This window comes from Lynx canadensis, chromosome D2 (assembly GCF_007474595.2).
Source record: "Lynx canadensis isolate LIC74 chromosome D2, mLynCan4.pri.v2, whole genome shotgun sequence".
NCBI lineage: Eukaryota > Metazoa > Chordata > Mammalia > Carnivora > Felidae > Lynx > Lynx canadensis.
In genome coordinates, this window is record NC_044313.2 from 52,894,259 (window position 1) to 52,907,021 (window position 12,763).

A 12,763-nucleotide genomic window follows, 5' to 3' on the forward strand; every position below is an offset into this window, starting at 1 on the left:
CAACCTAATATACTATACTTATACCTAACTGAACAATGTTTCACAAAGCAATACTTAACACTTACTATATTCAATGCACTGATACTTTCTATTCTGTTTTCCTTTTATAAAATACCAGTTATACTACAACTAAATTGATTCATGATGTAGTTTGAAAAGCATTTTTAATTTATACTACTCACTTCACAGGTACATACACAAAGCTAAACAAAAACCTTATTAGGACCCAGTTCATAACAAGAAGTTTCTCACAAACTCACACAGTTCAGGGCTGAGTGAAAAGCTGAAAAGAGGAGGTGTCTGAGGCTGGAGATTATACAGAAATCAGAAATAGCTAAGAGGAATTGAGCCTTTCTCTTTTTTATCACTTCCTTTTACCTCCCCCTTCCTATTCACAGAGCTGTATTTCCCTCCCCCACTTTCTTTTTTCTATGATTATCAAGCATTATGGAATTGAGGTTTTAAATATTATATGAATTTAATGAAATGTTGTAGTCCTATTCTTAAAAGTAGGTTAACCGAACATTTCATCATTTCTATTAAAAGTTGATTTTTATTATTATTATTTGTATGAGATCCAAGGCTAATTATGACTATAGGTCATTTTTAATGAAAAAAAATTCTCATCACTGCCATCTCAGATCTGGTAGAACATTTTCACAGGATTTGAAATTACTGATAGTATTAAAAGATTAACAGCTTTTCAGATGATTACTAGTTATTGTTTCATTTATAATATAGGAATAATGTTTGAAACAAAGGGTGTGCTTAATTTTTTAGTCATACAAATTACTGTTGATTCCTGTTGCTGTTGTTTACATAATATCTGAATATTATAGCTAATTATTAAAAATCTTTAATAAGACAGATTCAGGTTTGAATCCTATCTCTGACACTCACTGTGTAATCTTGGGCATATATTACACTTTCTAAATAAGTTACTTCATATTATTATAATAATTAATAACATTTGGGACATAAGATTCTAATTATTAATATCAGGGGAAAGTCTAAAATCTGCAAAGTAAATTAAAACTTATTAGATATTGTTCTCTTAACTGGAACAGTTTAATTCTTAAACATAAGCAAAATTGGGTTTGCTCAAGGCTTTTTAATTGGAAATCTGCTCAAAAGTCAAGTTCAATGAGTTAACCAACTGAAGTATATTCCACAAGGGAATACAGTATTATTTATTCTTGGGGTTTGAGGGGAAGGGCTACATATGTTTGGTTAATAAGAGAACTTGAAAGACAAAAATTAAACAAGATTACTAAACACAGTGCCACCGAATTTCTTTAAATAGTGTGATTATCTAGGACACACAGAATTCACTTTGACAAGTTCTCAATTTGTATCTTCATAAATGTAATATAAACAGCAGGAAATGTGAGTTGTAGGTCCTGGGTGTGAACTGAGAGCTCACTAATTAGGGAGTCTTAACCTCTCTGGGTCTATTTCCTCAGTTGAAGACAATTATCTAGTGCCCTTCCTGTGAGGATCAGTAAGAAAAGGTAAGTAAGAGCACATGATATAATCCTTAAATATGTTATTTTATCTCAAAAGGAACAAACTTCAAAGAAAACAGGCACTTCGTTTCTTGTTCTGGAGGGTAAATACAATAGGAAGTTATAGGACTTGGGATCAAATCTCAACTCAAATACTTAATTGCTTTAAGTAACTAGCTGTGTTACCTGACTGATACCACTTAATCTCTCTGGGCTTCAATTCTCTCCTCTACTATGTAAATATTAGACTGATTTTAAGGCACTAACAATCTAACGGTTCTAAAATATGTTCAAAAGTTTCTAAAAATCACATGAAATTGTAAATTACAATTTCAAAGGCACATCTTGGCTGAAATATGCTATTGTTTTCACACCCCAACTCCACAATTTGCAGAAAACCTCAGCTCTGTGAGGTCCCACCCTACCAGAGAATTCGCACCCAGTCATCTCCTCCCACCCCTGTTCCTACCCCCACTCCCGCCAGCATTTCCCAGCAGTCTTTGGAAAAACTGCTCAAAAGGAATGGCTAGAACAGCTTGCTTATGAGTATACAGACCTGTTTTATAAGTGTAAAGATTCAACATGTAGGCCAACAAATCATTTAAGGAGCTCTGGCTTGGACTTGATATCTACCGGATATTAACAAATCTTCTCAGGAATGTAGTTTATTCAAGCTTCACATAAGTCAAAGGTCTCGTCTGTGTGTGTGTGTGTGTGTGTGTGTGTGTGTGTGTGCGCGCGCGCGTTTCCATTAGTAGAAAAATGTACTCCTCTTCCCTTATTTGTGCTGAACCTAGGGGAGGAATGGTGCACACACAGGGGAAATGAGTGCTAAAGAAGGAACTGCTGCCTAATGGAGGAGGGTAGACCAAGATAAGTAAAGATCTGTGAGTTTAAGTCTAGAAATGTATGTATTTCTCTATACAGCACCCTTACAACATTCAAACACAGGTTTGTATTCCCCACCCCCAAAAAAGACAAATCTTTTCCTTTTTTTTTTTACTAAAATACTATTTTTAATACTAAACGTTGAATATTACTTACTGAATAAAATAATGTAACTATGGGGGCAGCTGGGTGGCTCAGTCAGTCTCAATCAGACTCTTGATTTCAGCTCAGATAATGATCTTGCAGTTCTGGAGTTCTAGACCCATATTGGGCTGTGAGCTGACAGTGCAGAACCTGCTTGGGATTCTCCCTCTCTCCCCTCTCTCTCCGCACTTCCTCTGATCACTCTCTCAAAACACAAAAATTAAAAAATTAAAAAACTTTAAACAATGTAATTGTAATTGTTTTATTGTACTATTTCAAATCTAAACCACCCAGTTCTATACATTTGGGTAAGCAATGGCTAAGTAAAACAAGTAGAATTTTGTCAGTATACTTTCATGTGCATCAACAAGCCATCTGTACTAGAGTCGCTTCATCTTGAGTGTGTAAGAACAGAGACATAACCCAGGGTATAAGCCTGCATCACTTCTACAGCTTAACAGCTTTAATCTTCAACAAAACTAAACTAAAAATGATAACTATGGTTTCATCTCCATTTAGGAAAAACAATTTCTGAAAAACTCTATTTTAGGAGGAACCTAAGACTACCCTTAGTCATGCCTACAAAACAAGAAAATGTTCAAATTTCTCATGTGATTAACTTCAAAGACAACACATTTGAACTGTTTATTTTTAAAGGAAATAATTTTCTTGTATTTCAACTTGTTTACTCAAAAACTTACATGGTTTTTCAGACTTCAGCTCTAGGGCTCAAAGAGTAAAACAGTTTATTGCTATATCAAGCCTAAAGGAATTTGAGAAAACCAAGACATCTGAATTTGATTCTTCAGCTATATTTTGTTTCCAAGTGACCCCTCTTGGATGAGTCAACAGAGACAGATTCCTTTAAAAGACCATTTTGTGGTATTATCCATTGGTTACACAGCATATTATGTTACACAGTACCCTACAAAATTAAGAACAGTATTGCTAATCCTCAATGTTTTTAGAGTTCTAATTACATTCAAATAGGGTCACTAATTAAGGACTTGCTAAACCACAGGAAAAAGATTAATCATTCTGATAGGTCACTGAGATCTTTTTTGTAAATGCACTCTTTCAGAAAATGTATTCCTCCACCAAATAAGCAATTTTATATTTAAAAAAGAAAACACTGACCACAGGGCCTTAATAAAATGTTTACATAGAAGTATATTTACTTCTGAAGGAATTTTCCCCATAGACAAATGCTGTACATATTTTCTTATTCTATTCTAGAAAAGACACTGAAATCAGCATGCACGCAATGAAAGCCAAAATGCAAATGGAAACTCACATGTTCAGATGTTCTTATGCTGAAAGCTAATTACATTGCTTCCTAAATGAACACAAATCATAGGAGGCCACAAGTACAAACAATTCAAGCAAAAAACATCAGAAATAAAACATGTAAGCAAAAGTAACAACTTTAAATCTGCTTTGGAAAATATTCAAAAAGTATCTTTTCAAGTGGCATGTGAAACTTCAGTTTGTAAAGACCACTTCAGTGAAATAAGCCTTCTAAATCTTGAGACCCAAAAGTTGAAGAAAAATCTTTACTTTAGTCAGTCAGTATTTTACAGGAAGAAAAGACTAATAACTTAACGACATGACCAGTATTTTTTTTTTTAACGTTTATTCATTTTTGAGAGACAGAGAGAGACAGAGCATGAGCAGGGAAGGGGCAGAGAGAGAGGGAGACACAGAATCCGAAGCAGGCTCCAGGCTCTGAGCAGTCAGCACAGAGCTCGACGCCGGGCTCCAACTCACGAACTGCAAGATCATGACCTGAGCCAGAGTCGGACGCTCAACCGACTGAGCCACCCAGGCGCCCCATGACATACGTGACCAGTATTATGGTAGGGCTAAACAGAAGAGATCTTTGAAATACTTAAAATCATAGATGTGTTGAATGGGAACCTCAGGAAAAATGCAGCAACTGATAAGAAATTCATGTTTCTGCACAATAGCAAAGTTTTAAAAGCAATTTAAAATTTTAATAAAGGTCCACAATCCTTTTGTTGAATTTTTTGGGCAAGATATGTTTTGGGGCCACAATTTTATGAGATTCCGAATTTTATGGCTTTTAGGAAGATAATATACTGTATGTACTATGTACTTTGTAAACCACCCACAGTTTCATCAAGCATGTCATTAACAAACTTAATATTTCTACAACAAAACATATACAGTTGTATAAGGCAGATAAATATTACAGAGAGCCTCATATCAAGTTTTGCTGCCAAATTAACTTTTAAAAAAATTAACTTTTTTAAAAAAGTTAAAACTTCCAGTTTTCAGAGCTTTTGGGATTTCAGAAATATAGACAAAAAGATTACAACCTGTAATAAAACCATTATACTACTTATTTTATAAAGTTTCAGATTTACTTAGTATCTCAGAGTTCCATTCTGTAATGGGGATATCTAGCTACTTAGCCCCCACCCAAAATATGTATTCAGTGCACATCAAGTTTCTCCAGCTTAAAATCCAGAGTCCTAACATACACATGCAGTGTAAAAAAGTTGGAAAATACAAAAAAAATAAATAAATACACAAAAATAACCCACAATGTTTCCACAGAGATAACGGCTATTAAATTTTGGATGTTGTTGGGGTGCCTGGGTGACTCAGTTTGGTTGAGTGTCCAACTTCAGCTCAGGTCATGATCTTGCAGTTCATGAGTTCAAACCCCATTTCGGGCTCTGTGCTGACAGCTCTGAGCCTGGAGCCTGCTTCCAATTCTGTGTCTCCCTCTCTCTCTGGCCCTTCCCCACTCGTGCTCTGTCTCTCTCACTCTCAAAAATAAATGAACATTAAAAAAAATTGGGGATGTTGTCTAAATTGTCTGATTCTTTCTATACACATTAATAATTAGGATCAAATCTCCATAATTTTAGTGCGGATTTTTGTTTTTATCTTACTATGGACCTGGAATACCCTTTCAACCTGAGGATGCTGGTCCTAAAGTCTGGAAAATTGTCAGCCATCATTTCTTCTAATATATCTTCTCCACCATTCACACTATTTCCTCTTTCTGGAAAACCCAGTTAGATGTTAAGTTGTTGCCTCTCAATTGATATTTGTATCTCTTAATTCCTTTTTATTTCTCTATTTTACATCTGAGTGAATTACTCAGTACTATCTTCCAATTCACTAATTTTCCCTTCAAATATGTTTGGTCTAGAGTTTGATCAACCTATTTTTTGTTTTAATTTCAATAACTCCATTTATTCTTTTAAATAGCTATTTATTTTTTGATTCATAACATGTTTTTGATAGTGGGGAAATTACAATTCCCAATTCTGAGCCATCTGGCAGCTCAGCCGTCTCTGTGCCACCACTTCAGGTGCACAGCTTTTTAAAGCAACAGCCAGGAGTAAAGGCACTCAGCCTTCTTTTCATCCAGGCCCAGCCCAGCTCCCAGTTTCATCCACTTTATGACACCTCTTCCCCTACACAGTTATTTCCACCAGCTCATGAACCCAGAGTCTAATTGCATACTTCCTTCCCGTTTTAGTCCCTGCATATGTTTATCTTGCTCTTGAATATAGCTGTATCTGTTTTCTTTTTAAATTTGTAATTGCTGCATTTGGAGCAGAGAGTCAACAGTAGGATAAACAATACCATAACAGCTAACATTTATTGTATACTTATGGACTGCAAATTTTATATTTATTTTCTCATATAATCCTCTTAACAATGTTTTGAAGTAGGTACTATTATTATACCCATTTTATAGGTGAGAAAACAGGCACAAGGCCAGTTAGCAACTGTTCCAAGATCACCAGCTAATAAGGACCAAGAGTCAAACCAGATATCAGATACCAGAGACCACGCTCTTAATCACTATACTGCCTTCCATCCTGATCAAAATGCTCTTTATAATTCTGATTCTCTCTTTCTCTTTCTCTCTCTCCCTCTCTCATTCCACCTAACTGTGAACATTTTGCACACAGGCAGCATCTTAAGTGACGGAAGGGAAGTGGAGCTGTATTCCAGGTAGAAAGTAGTATATCAGCCTTATATATTATTTAGTGTTATTCAGTCTAGGCCTATACCTAAAATCAGAAACACGGTTTTCAATGCCTATCTTTTTTCATAGAGCCCTTCCCACTTTCCCTGAGCTCTAAGCATTTCCCATGTGCCCCTAGACACCCAGGACCATCCATGCAGGCTTGCCCCTGCTCTCTCTCCACCTCCCTCACTCTGTCCTAGTATATAATGCCCAGGAAAGCACCCTATTAGGACATTCATACAAAGTACCTCAGAAGACTTTTGTTTTCCATTTTCCTTCATAGCCCAAAGCCTTAATCATAAAGGATTACACTTGTGAATATAAGTGAACAGCATGCAGTATAATCCAAAAAAGAGCCATCTTCAATTTTAGGCTGCATCATTAAAAATATAAAGTCTAGGGGCGCCTGGGTGGCGCAGTCGGTTAAGCGTCCGACTTCAGCCAGGTCACGATCTCGCGGTCCGTGAGTTCGAGCCCCGCGTCAGGCTCTGGGCGGATGGCTCGGAGCCTGGAGCCTGTTTCGATTCTGTGTCTCCCTCTCTCTCTGCCCCTCCCCCGTTCATGCTCTGTCTCTCTCTGTCCCAAAAATAAATAAAAACGTTGAAAAAAAAAAAATTTAATAAAAAAATAAAATAAAAAAATATAAAGTCTAAAAAAGTGAAGGTTATCAGTGCCACTCTATACTGTGCTAATAATTCATTCAACAAACATTAACTGAATCACTCCTAAGGACTAGGCACTGTGCAACACACTAAGGACGTACAAATCACCCTTTCTCTTTGCCAGTCTGCATATATTTTCCTCATTTAATCCTCACAACAGAACGCTCCTAGAACAGTGTGCTCAGTTTGTAAAACTAATCTTCCAGAGAATTTTCTGAAAGAGAAAAAAATGTGTTTTAGAAGAAGGGTTACTAAAACTATTACTTGGTCACCTAAGATACTTAGCCTTTTCTCCCTATATTTACTATCCAATTTTTAAAACACAGGGTCCTTAGTAAGGCAGGACACAGAGGGAAAGAATAAAAGGAATCCATGGAAGTGAAATGGTTAGGAAGCAATAATTTGAGAAAAGCTCAATATTTGCTGATTGGAGAATTGCAGTTTGTTTTCTTTTTAATGTTACTAAAAGTCATGACCTGGAACAATCTTTAATTGCTAATGTCAGTAAGTTATGATGTTGGTTCTTAGGATTCAACCCTTCCTAACATCAACTTCAGAAATTACAAATATTTGCTATGATGAATAAGTACAGCTATGTCTCAAGAAGATTAGGAAGAACTTGACACTGGAGGTGGAGAGACTAGTTAGGAAGCCAACAAATGTAAGCAAGATAAAGTCTACACTTGAGTTGTGGCAGCAGGAATGGAAAAGGAAAGGTGTTTATAAGACATTACTGAAGAAGAAAGATCAACTTTGATAATCATATGTGGATGGAAAATGAAGCAAATACCTAGGTTCCAAACTGTGGAGAAAGAATTAGTGATGCCATTAACAGATGTAGGAGCCATGTAAGAAGGTGCACATTTAGGACAAGAGACAGATTTAGCTTGATATACATGACTTTGAAGAGCCAGCAAGACACTCAGAAGGAGATATTCAGCAGACAGTTCAAATTAGGGTCTGACAACTTAAGGACTTAGCAATAGCAATATGATCCAGTACATGTCCAGTACAAAGTATGGATACCCTCTACCTTCTGCTCCAGTCAGACCAAACCATCTGTAGTTCCCCTACAGAGGCAGCTCTCTCCCATCTCTACCTCCAAACAAACCTTCCTATAAAGCCAAACACCCTACTTCATACCTGGTTAACTCCTTGTCATATTTCAGAATGCTCAGGTATCATTTTCCCAACCCTTACTCATTTCCCACCAGGAGGATGGGGCCTGGGTCTTACCTCTCTACATATTAGCACCTAATATTTAGTACCATTCCTAAAATAGCAGCCACTTAAAGACTGATTGGAAAAAAACAGACTTGGCACATGTTCAATAAGCTTTCAAAAGAACAGGATCCTCTTAGAGATGACCACTAAAGAAATGAACTTGGATGAGATTTCCAAAGGAGAGAAAAGAAAATGAGTGGTCCTAAATATAGGTATTCATCGTGGAATATATTCAACTAGGGATCAGTTCCCAAAAATGGTTCTCAACTTCCTTCAGCCCCAAATACCTCATCGGTGACACAAGGAGTATTACCTACCTCACAGGCTGCTGGGAAGATTAAAGGAGATAGCATATATAAAACACCTAGTATAATATCTGGCACTCAATATTCCCTTCTGTTCCCCAACCCCACGTGAAAACATGCTAAAGCCTGCTTATTTCTCTGCAGCTTTAGTAACTGCTACAACCTGACAAGCAATCCAACCTAGAAAAATAATGGATATTTGAAAAAGGGAGGCTAGACTTGTCAAATACTCTCCCTTAGAGTAGTCTTTTCAGTCTCAACACTATTGTTAATGTTATCTAGATAATTCTTTTTTGTTGTTGGGGGCTTCATGTACATTGTAGGATGTTTAGCAGCATCCTTGAACTCTACTTAACTAGGTGTCAGTAGCACTCCGTACCAAAAATGTTTCCAGACATTGCCAAATGTCCCTAAGAGGCAAAATTTCCCCTGGTTGAGAACTACTACCCCAGAGCTAACTGAAATTCTCAAAGTTCTAACTCTTCTACCTGACACCTACAAACATATATCATACATTCATTTGTTCCTCACTGTCTAATTCCACACATTAAATTGTGCTTAGGCTTTATAAGCCACTCTCCTGAAAAATTAACCAAAACGGGTAGCTAGCCTCTTAACTGTCAAACCAGTCATCATAGATAATGCATGCAATCCAACCAATCAGTGCATTATCACACTGCAACCCTTAAAACCAAATTAATATAAGTAGGAATAGCCAATCCCCAAAGGTCTTCACACAAAATTAAGAGATTTGTCCAAGTACTCAAGTGTCTAATCTTTTAACTTCATGTCTACAAGTGGCACTAAATAGGTTATTATATAAAGTGAGTTTTTAGTTGCCTAAGGACTTGTACAATTTGGGGTGGGTTTTTTTGTTTGTTTGTTTTTTAAAGTAAGCACTATGCCCAACATGGGGTTTGTACTCATGACGCTGAGATCAAGAGTCACATGCTGTACCAACTAAGCCAGCTAGGAGCCCAAGTACTTTCACAAGTTTTAAATAAACACAACGACATATAAGATACATTCAATATATTTAAGAATTAAGTAGGATGGGGGGGATGGGCTAAGTGGGCAAGGGGCATTAAGGAAGATACTTGTGGGGTTGAGGACTGGGTGTTATATGTAGGGGATGAATCACTGGATTCTACTCCTGAAATCATTATTGGACTATATGCTAACTAACTTGCATGTAAAATTTTTTTTTAAAAATTAAAAAAAAAAATTAAGTATGAGACACCTATATATTGCAACAATATAAAAAGTTATGTACATTAACAAAAAAAATAAGCAAAAATAGAGAAACAAAAACTGAGTTAACAGTTCTCAAGGGTTTTTGGATAATTGCTTGAAGTTATAAGTATACAGCATGGTAATTAAGAGGACAAGCCTGGAATCAGACTACCTGGATTAAAATCCCAACCCCAACTCTTATTAGATAGGTGACCTTGATCAATTTACTTAATTTCTCTATGCCTGTTTCTTCCTTAGAAAAGGAATTATAGTATCTACCCTGTAAGGTTGTTGTGGGATTGAATGACTTAAAACAGGTAAACTACTGAAACAGTGCCTGATACATACATACCAAATGTTAAATATTATTATTTATCATTGTTTGTTTTTTTTTTTAATTTTTTAATGTTTATTTATGTTTTTTGAGACAGAGAGAGACAGAGCATGAACGGGGGAGGGGCAGAGAGAGAGGGAGACACAGAATCGGAAACAGGCTCCAGGCTCTGAGCCATCTGAGCCATCAGCCCAGAGCCCGACGCGGGGCTCGAACTCACGGACCGCGAGATCGTGACCTGGCTGAAGTCGGCCACTCAACCGACCGAGCCACCCAGGTGCCCCAATTTATCATTGTTTTTAAGGCTGCATAGCAGAGAGTAGTGTTTCTTGGGTGGCTATATAAAAGTTGACACTGGGGGCGCGTGGGTGGTTCAGTCTGTTAAGCATCTGACTTTGGCTCAGGTCATGATCTCACTGTTTATAAGTTCGAGCCCCACATCAGCTCTGTGCTGACAGCTCAGAGCGTGAAGCCTGCTTCAGATTCTGTGACTCCCTCTCTCTCTGCCCCTGCCCCACTCACTCTTGCTCTCTCTCTCTCTCTCAAATATTTTAAAAAATTAATTTAAAAAAAAGCTGACAATGGAATCAAACAATGGACTTGCATCCAGATGCTCTGGATTCATATTTCAGTTCCTTAACTAATTATTTCATTTGGGCTTCAATCTCCTCACCTGCAAAATAGGCAAATGCCTTGAAAATGTGTCAGCATAAGCGAAAAATCTAAGGACCATATGTTTAGTAGGATAGAAAGGAAAAGTTGCATCTGTCTTCCAATTTGGTAGAGGAAACTTTGTGAAGGAGGTACCTTTTAAAAAAATACTCTAGTAATGGACAGAGTAGGGAAAGCACATGCCCTTGAACCCAGGTAGGTCTGATTCAAAAAGCCGATGCTTTTTTCAATCTATGGATTGAAAGCTTAACATAAAAAGAGAACATCCTGGGGCGCCTGGGTAACTTAGTAAGTTGGGATCCGACTCTTGCTTTCCACTCAGATCATGATCTCACTGTTAGTGGGATCACTCAGGGGATTGTCTCTCACTCTCTCTCTCTCAAAATAAATAAACATTTATTTTAAAATTGAGAACATTCTGAGTTGTCAAAAGAAAAAATAAGTTTATTTCTTTGCAAACTAATCCTTTGAGGGTAGTAGGAATACATTAAAAGCACTGGCAGAAGGATGCCTGGGTAGCTCACTGGGTTAAGCATCAGACTTCCACTCAGGTCATGATCTCGCTGTTCTTGGGTTCGAGCCCCGCGGTGTCCGGCTCTGGGCTGACAGCTCAGAGCCTGGAGCCTGTTTCAGATTCTGTGTCTCCCTCTCTCTGCCCCTCCCCTGCTCGCATTCTGTCTCTCTCTGTCTCAAAAATAAACATTAAAAAAAAAATTTTTTTTTAAAGCACTGGCAGAGATACGGCCACCATCCATCCAAAACAGCTTGAAAACAGCATCAGGCCTCTAACTGACCTTCTCCTTTCATTTACAAATGCTTCATTCTTTTGGAGGTGAAGGATGATTTTGGAAAAAATGAGACTTGTCTTGTATAATCAAGGAATATCCCAATAGTTTTAAAACAATTTGTCTATACTTACATATAAAAATCAATGCCTTACAACAAACATTTCAAAATCATCAAGGACTGTGCATGTTACACTTTATACTTATCAGGAAGGAATACTTTAACAAACAACATTTTATAAGTAAATTACAACATCATGTGAGGCAGGTGTTGGGGCAAAATTATCTCCACTGCTGCCAAAAAGTAAAAAGAAAAATCAGTATTTCCTATCTATTCAGCCCAAAACCGTCCCGCCAAGCCTGCAAAAGGTCTTCAAAGATGTCAACTTTCAGAGTGCGTACAAAAAAGAAAGGTCAAGGCGCCCTTCCGCGACACTACTAAAAATCCCTAAGAATTCTGTCTTTGCCCAAGGGTAGAGCAGTCGCTGGACCTCCTCCTCGTTATCCCCCAGAAAATAGGAGGTGGCAGGTTTGGACTCTGCTCTGCACGAGTCAGGTCATCCAAAGTCCCACTAGCCCAGCCGGGGGGAGCTCCCACGTGGCGCCCGCAGCGTGCACCTCGCCAGATAGGTTCTCCCCGGCCAGTGTCGTGATTGGCCAAGAGCAGCCGGAGCGAGCAGGCGGCGACTCGGCCAAACTGGGCGGGCGCGGGGCAAAGGGTCGCAGCCTGGCGGGCAGCTCCGTAAACTGCCGATCGTGAGCTTTGGCCCCAAGCCGACAGCGAGGACACCATTCGGCTCCAGGGCCGTGAAACCCTACGTGGGCCCCGGGTAGTTGCAGACGCCGTCACCCTCCACCCTATGTCGAGGAGCGCTCACCTCAGCGCTCGCGGCGCCTCCACCTTCAGCTTTTTGGGCTTCGGCTCCTCCTCGGTCGCAGCCATCTTCGAACTCCCACCCCTTCTGCTCTCTGGCCCCACCTCCCTTATCTCATCCC

The 12,763-nt window shown here is 38.4% G+C and overlaps 1 protein-coding gene across 2 annotated transcripts in view; it reads right to left on the minus strand.

The window, feature by feature from the left end:
* Positions 1-12,742, minus strand: part of ADK (adenosine kinase) — a 532,082-nt gene extending 519,340 nt beyond the window's left edge. For both annotated transcript variants that reach the window (XM_030334273.1, XM_030334274.1), the window contains exon 1: positions 12,646-12,742. In XM_030334273.1, coding sequence (XP_030190133.1) covers positions 12,646-12,710 — 65 coding nt within the window. In that variant the 5' untranslated portion in view covers positions 12,711-12,742. The remainder of the gene's footprint in view (positions 1-12,645) is intronic.
* Positions 12,743-12,763: the final 21 nt, after the last annotated feature.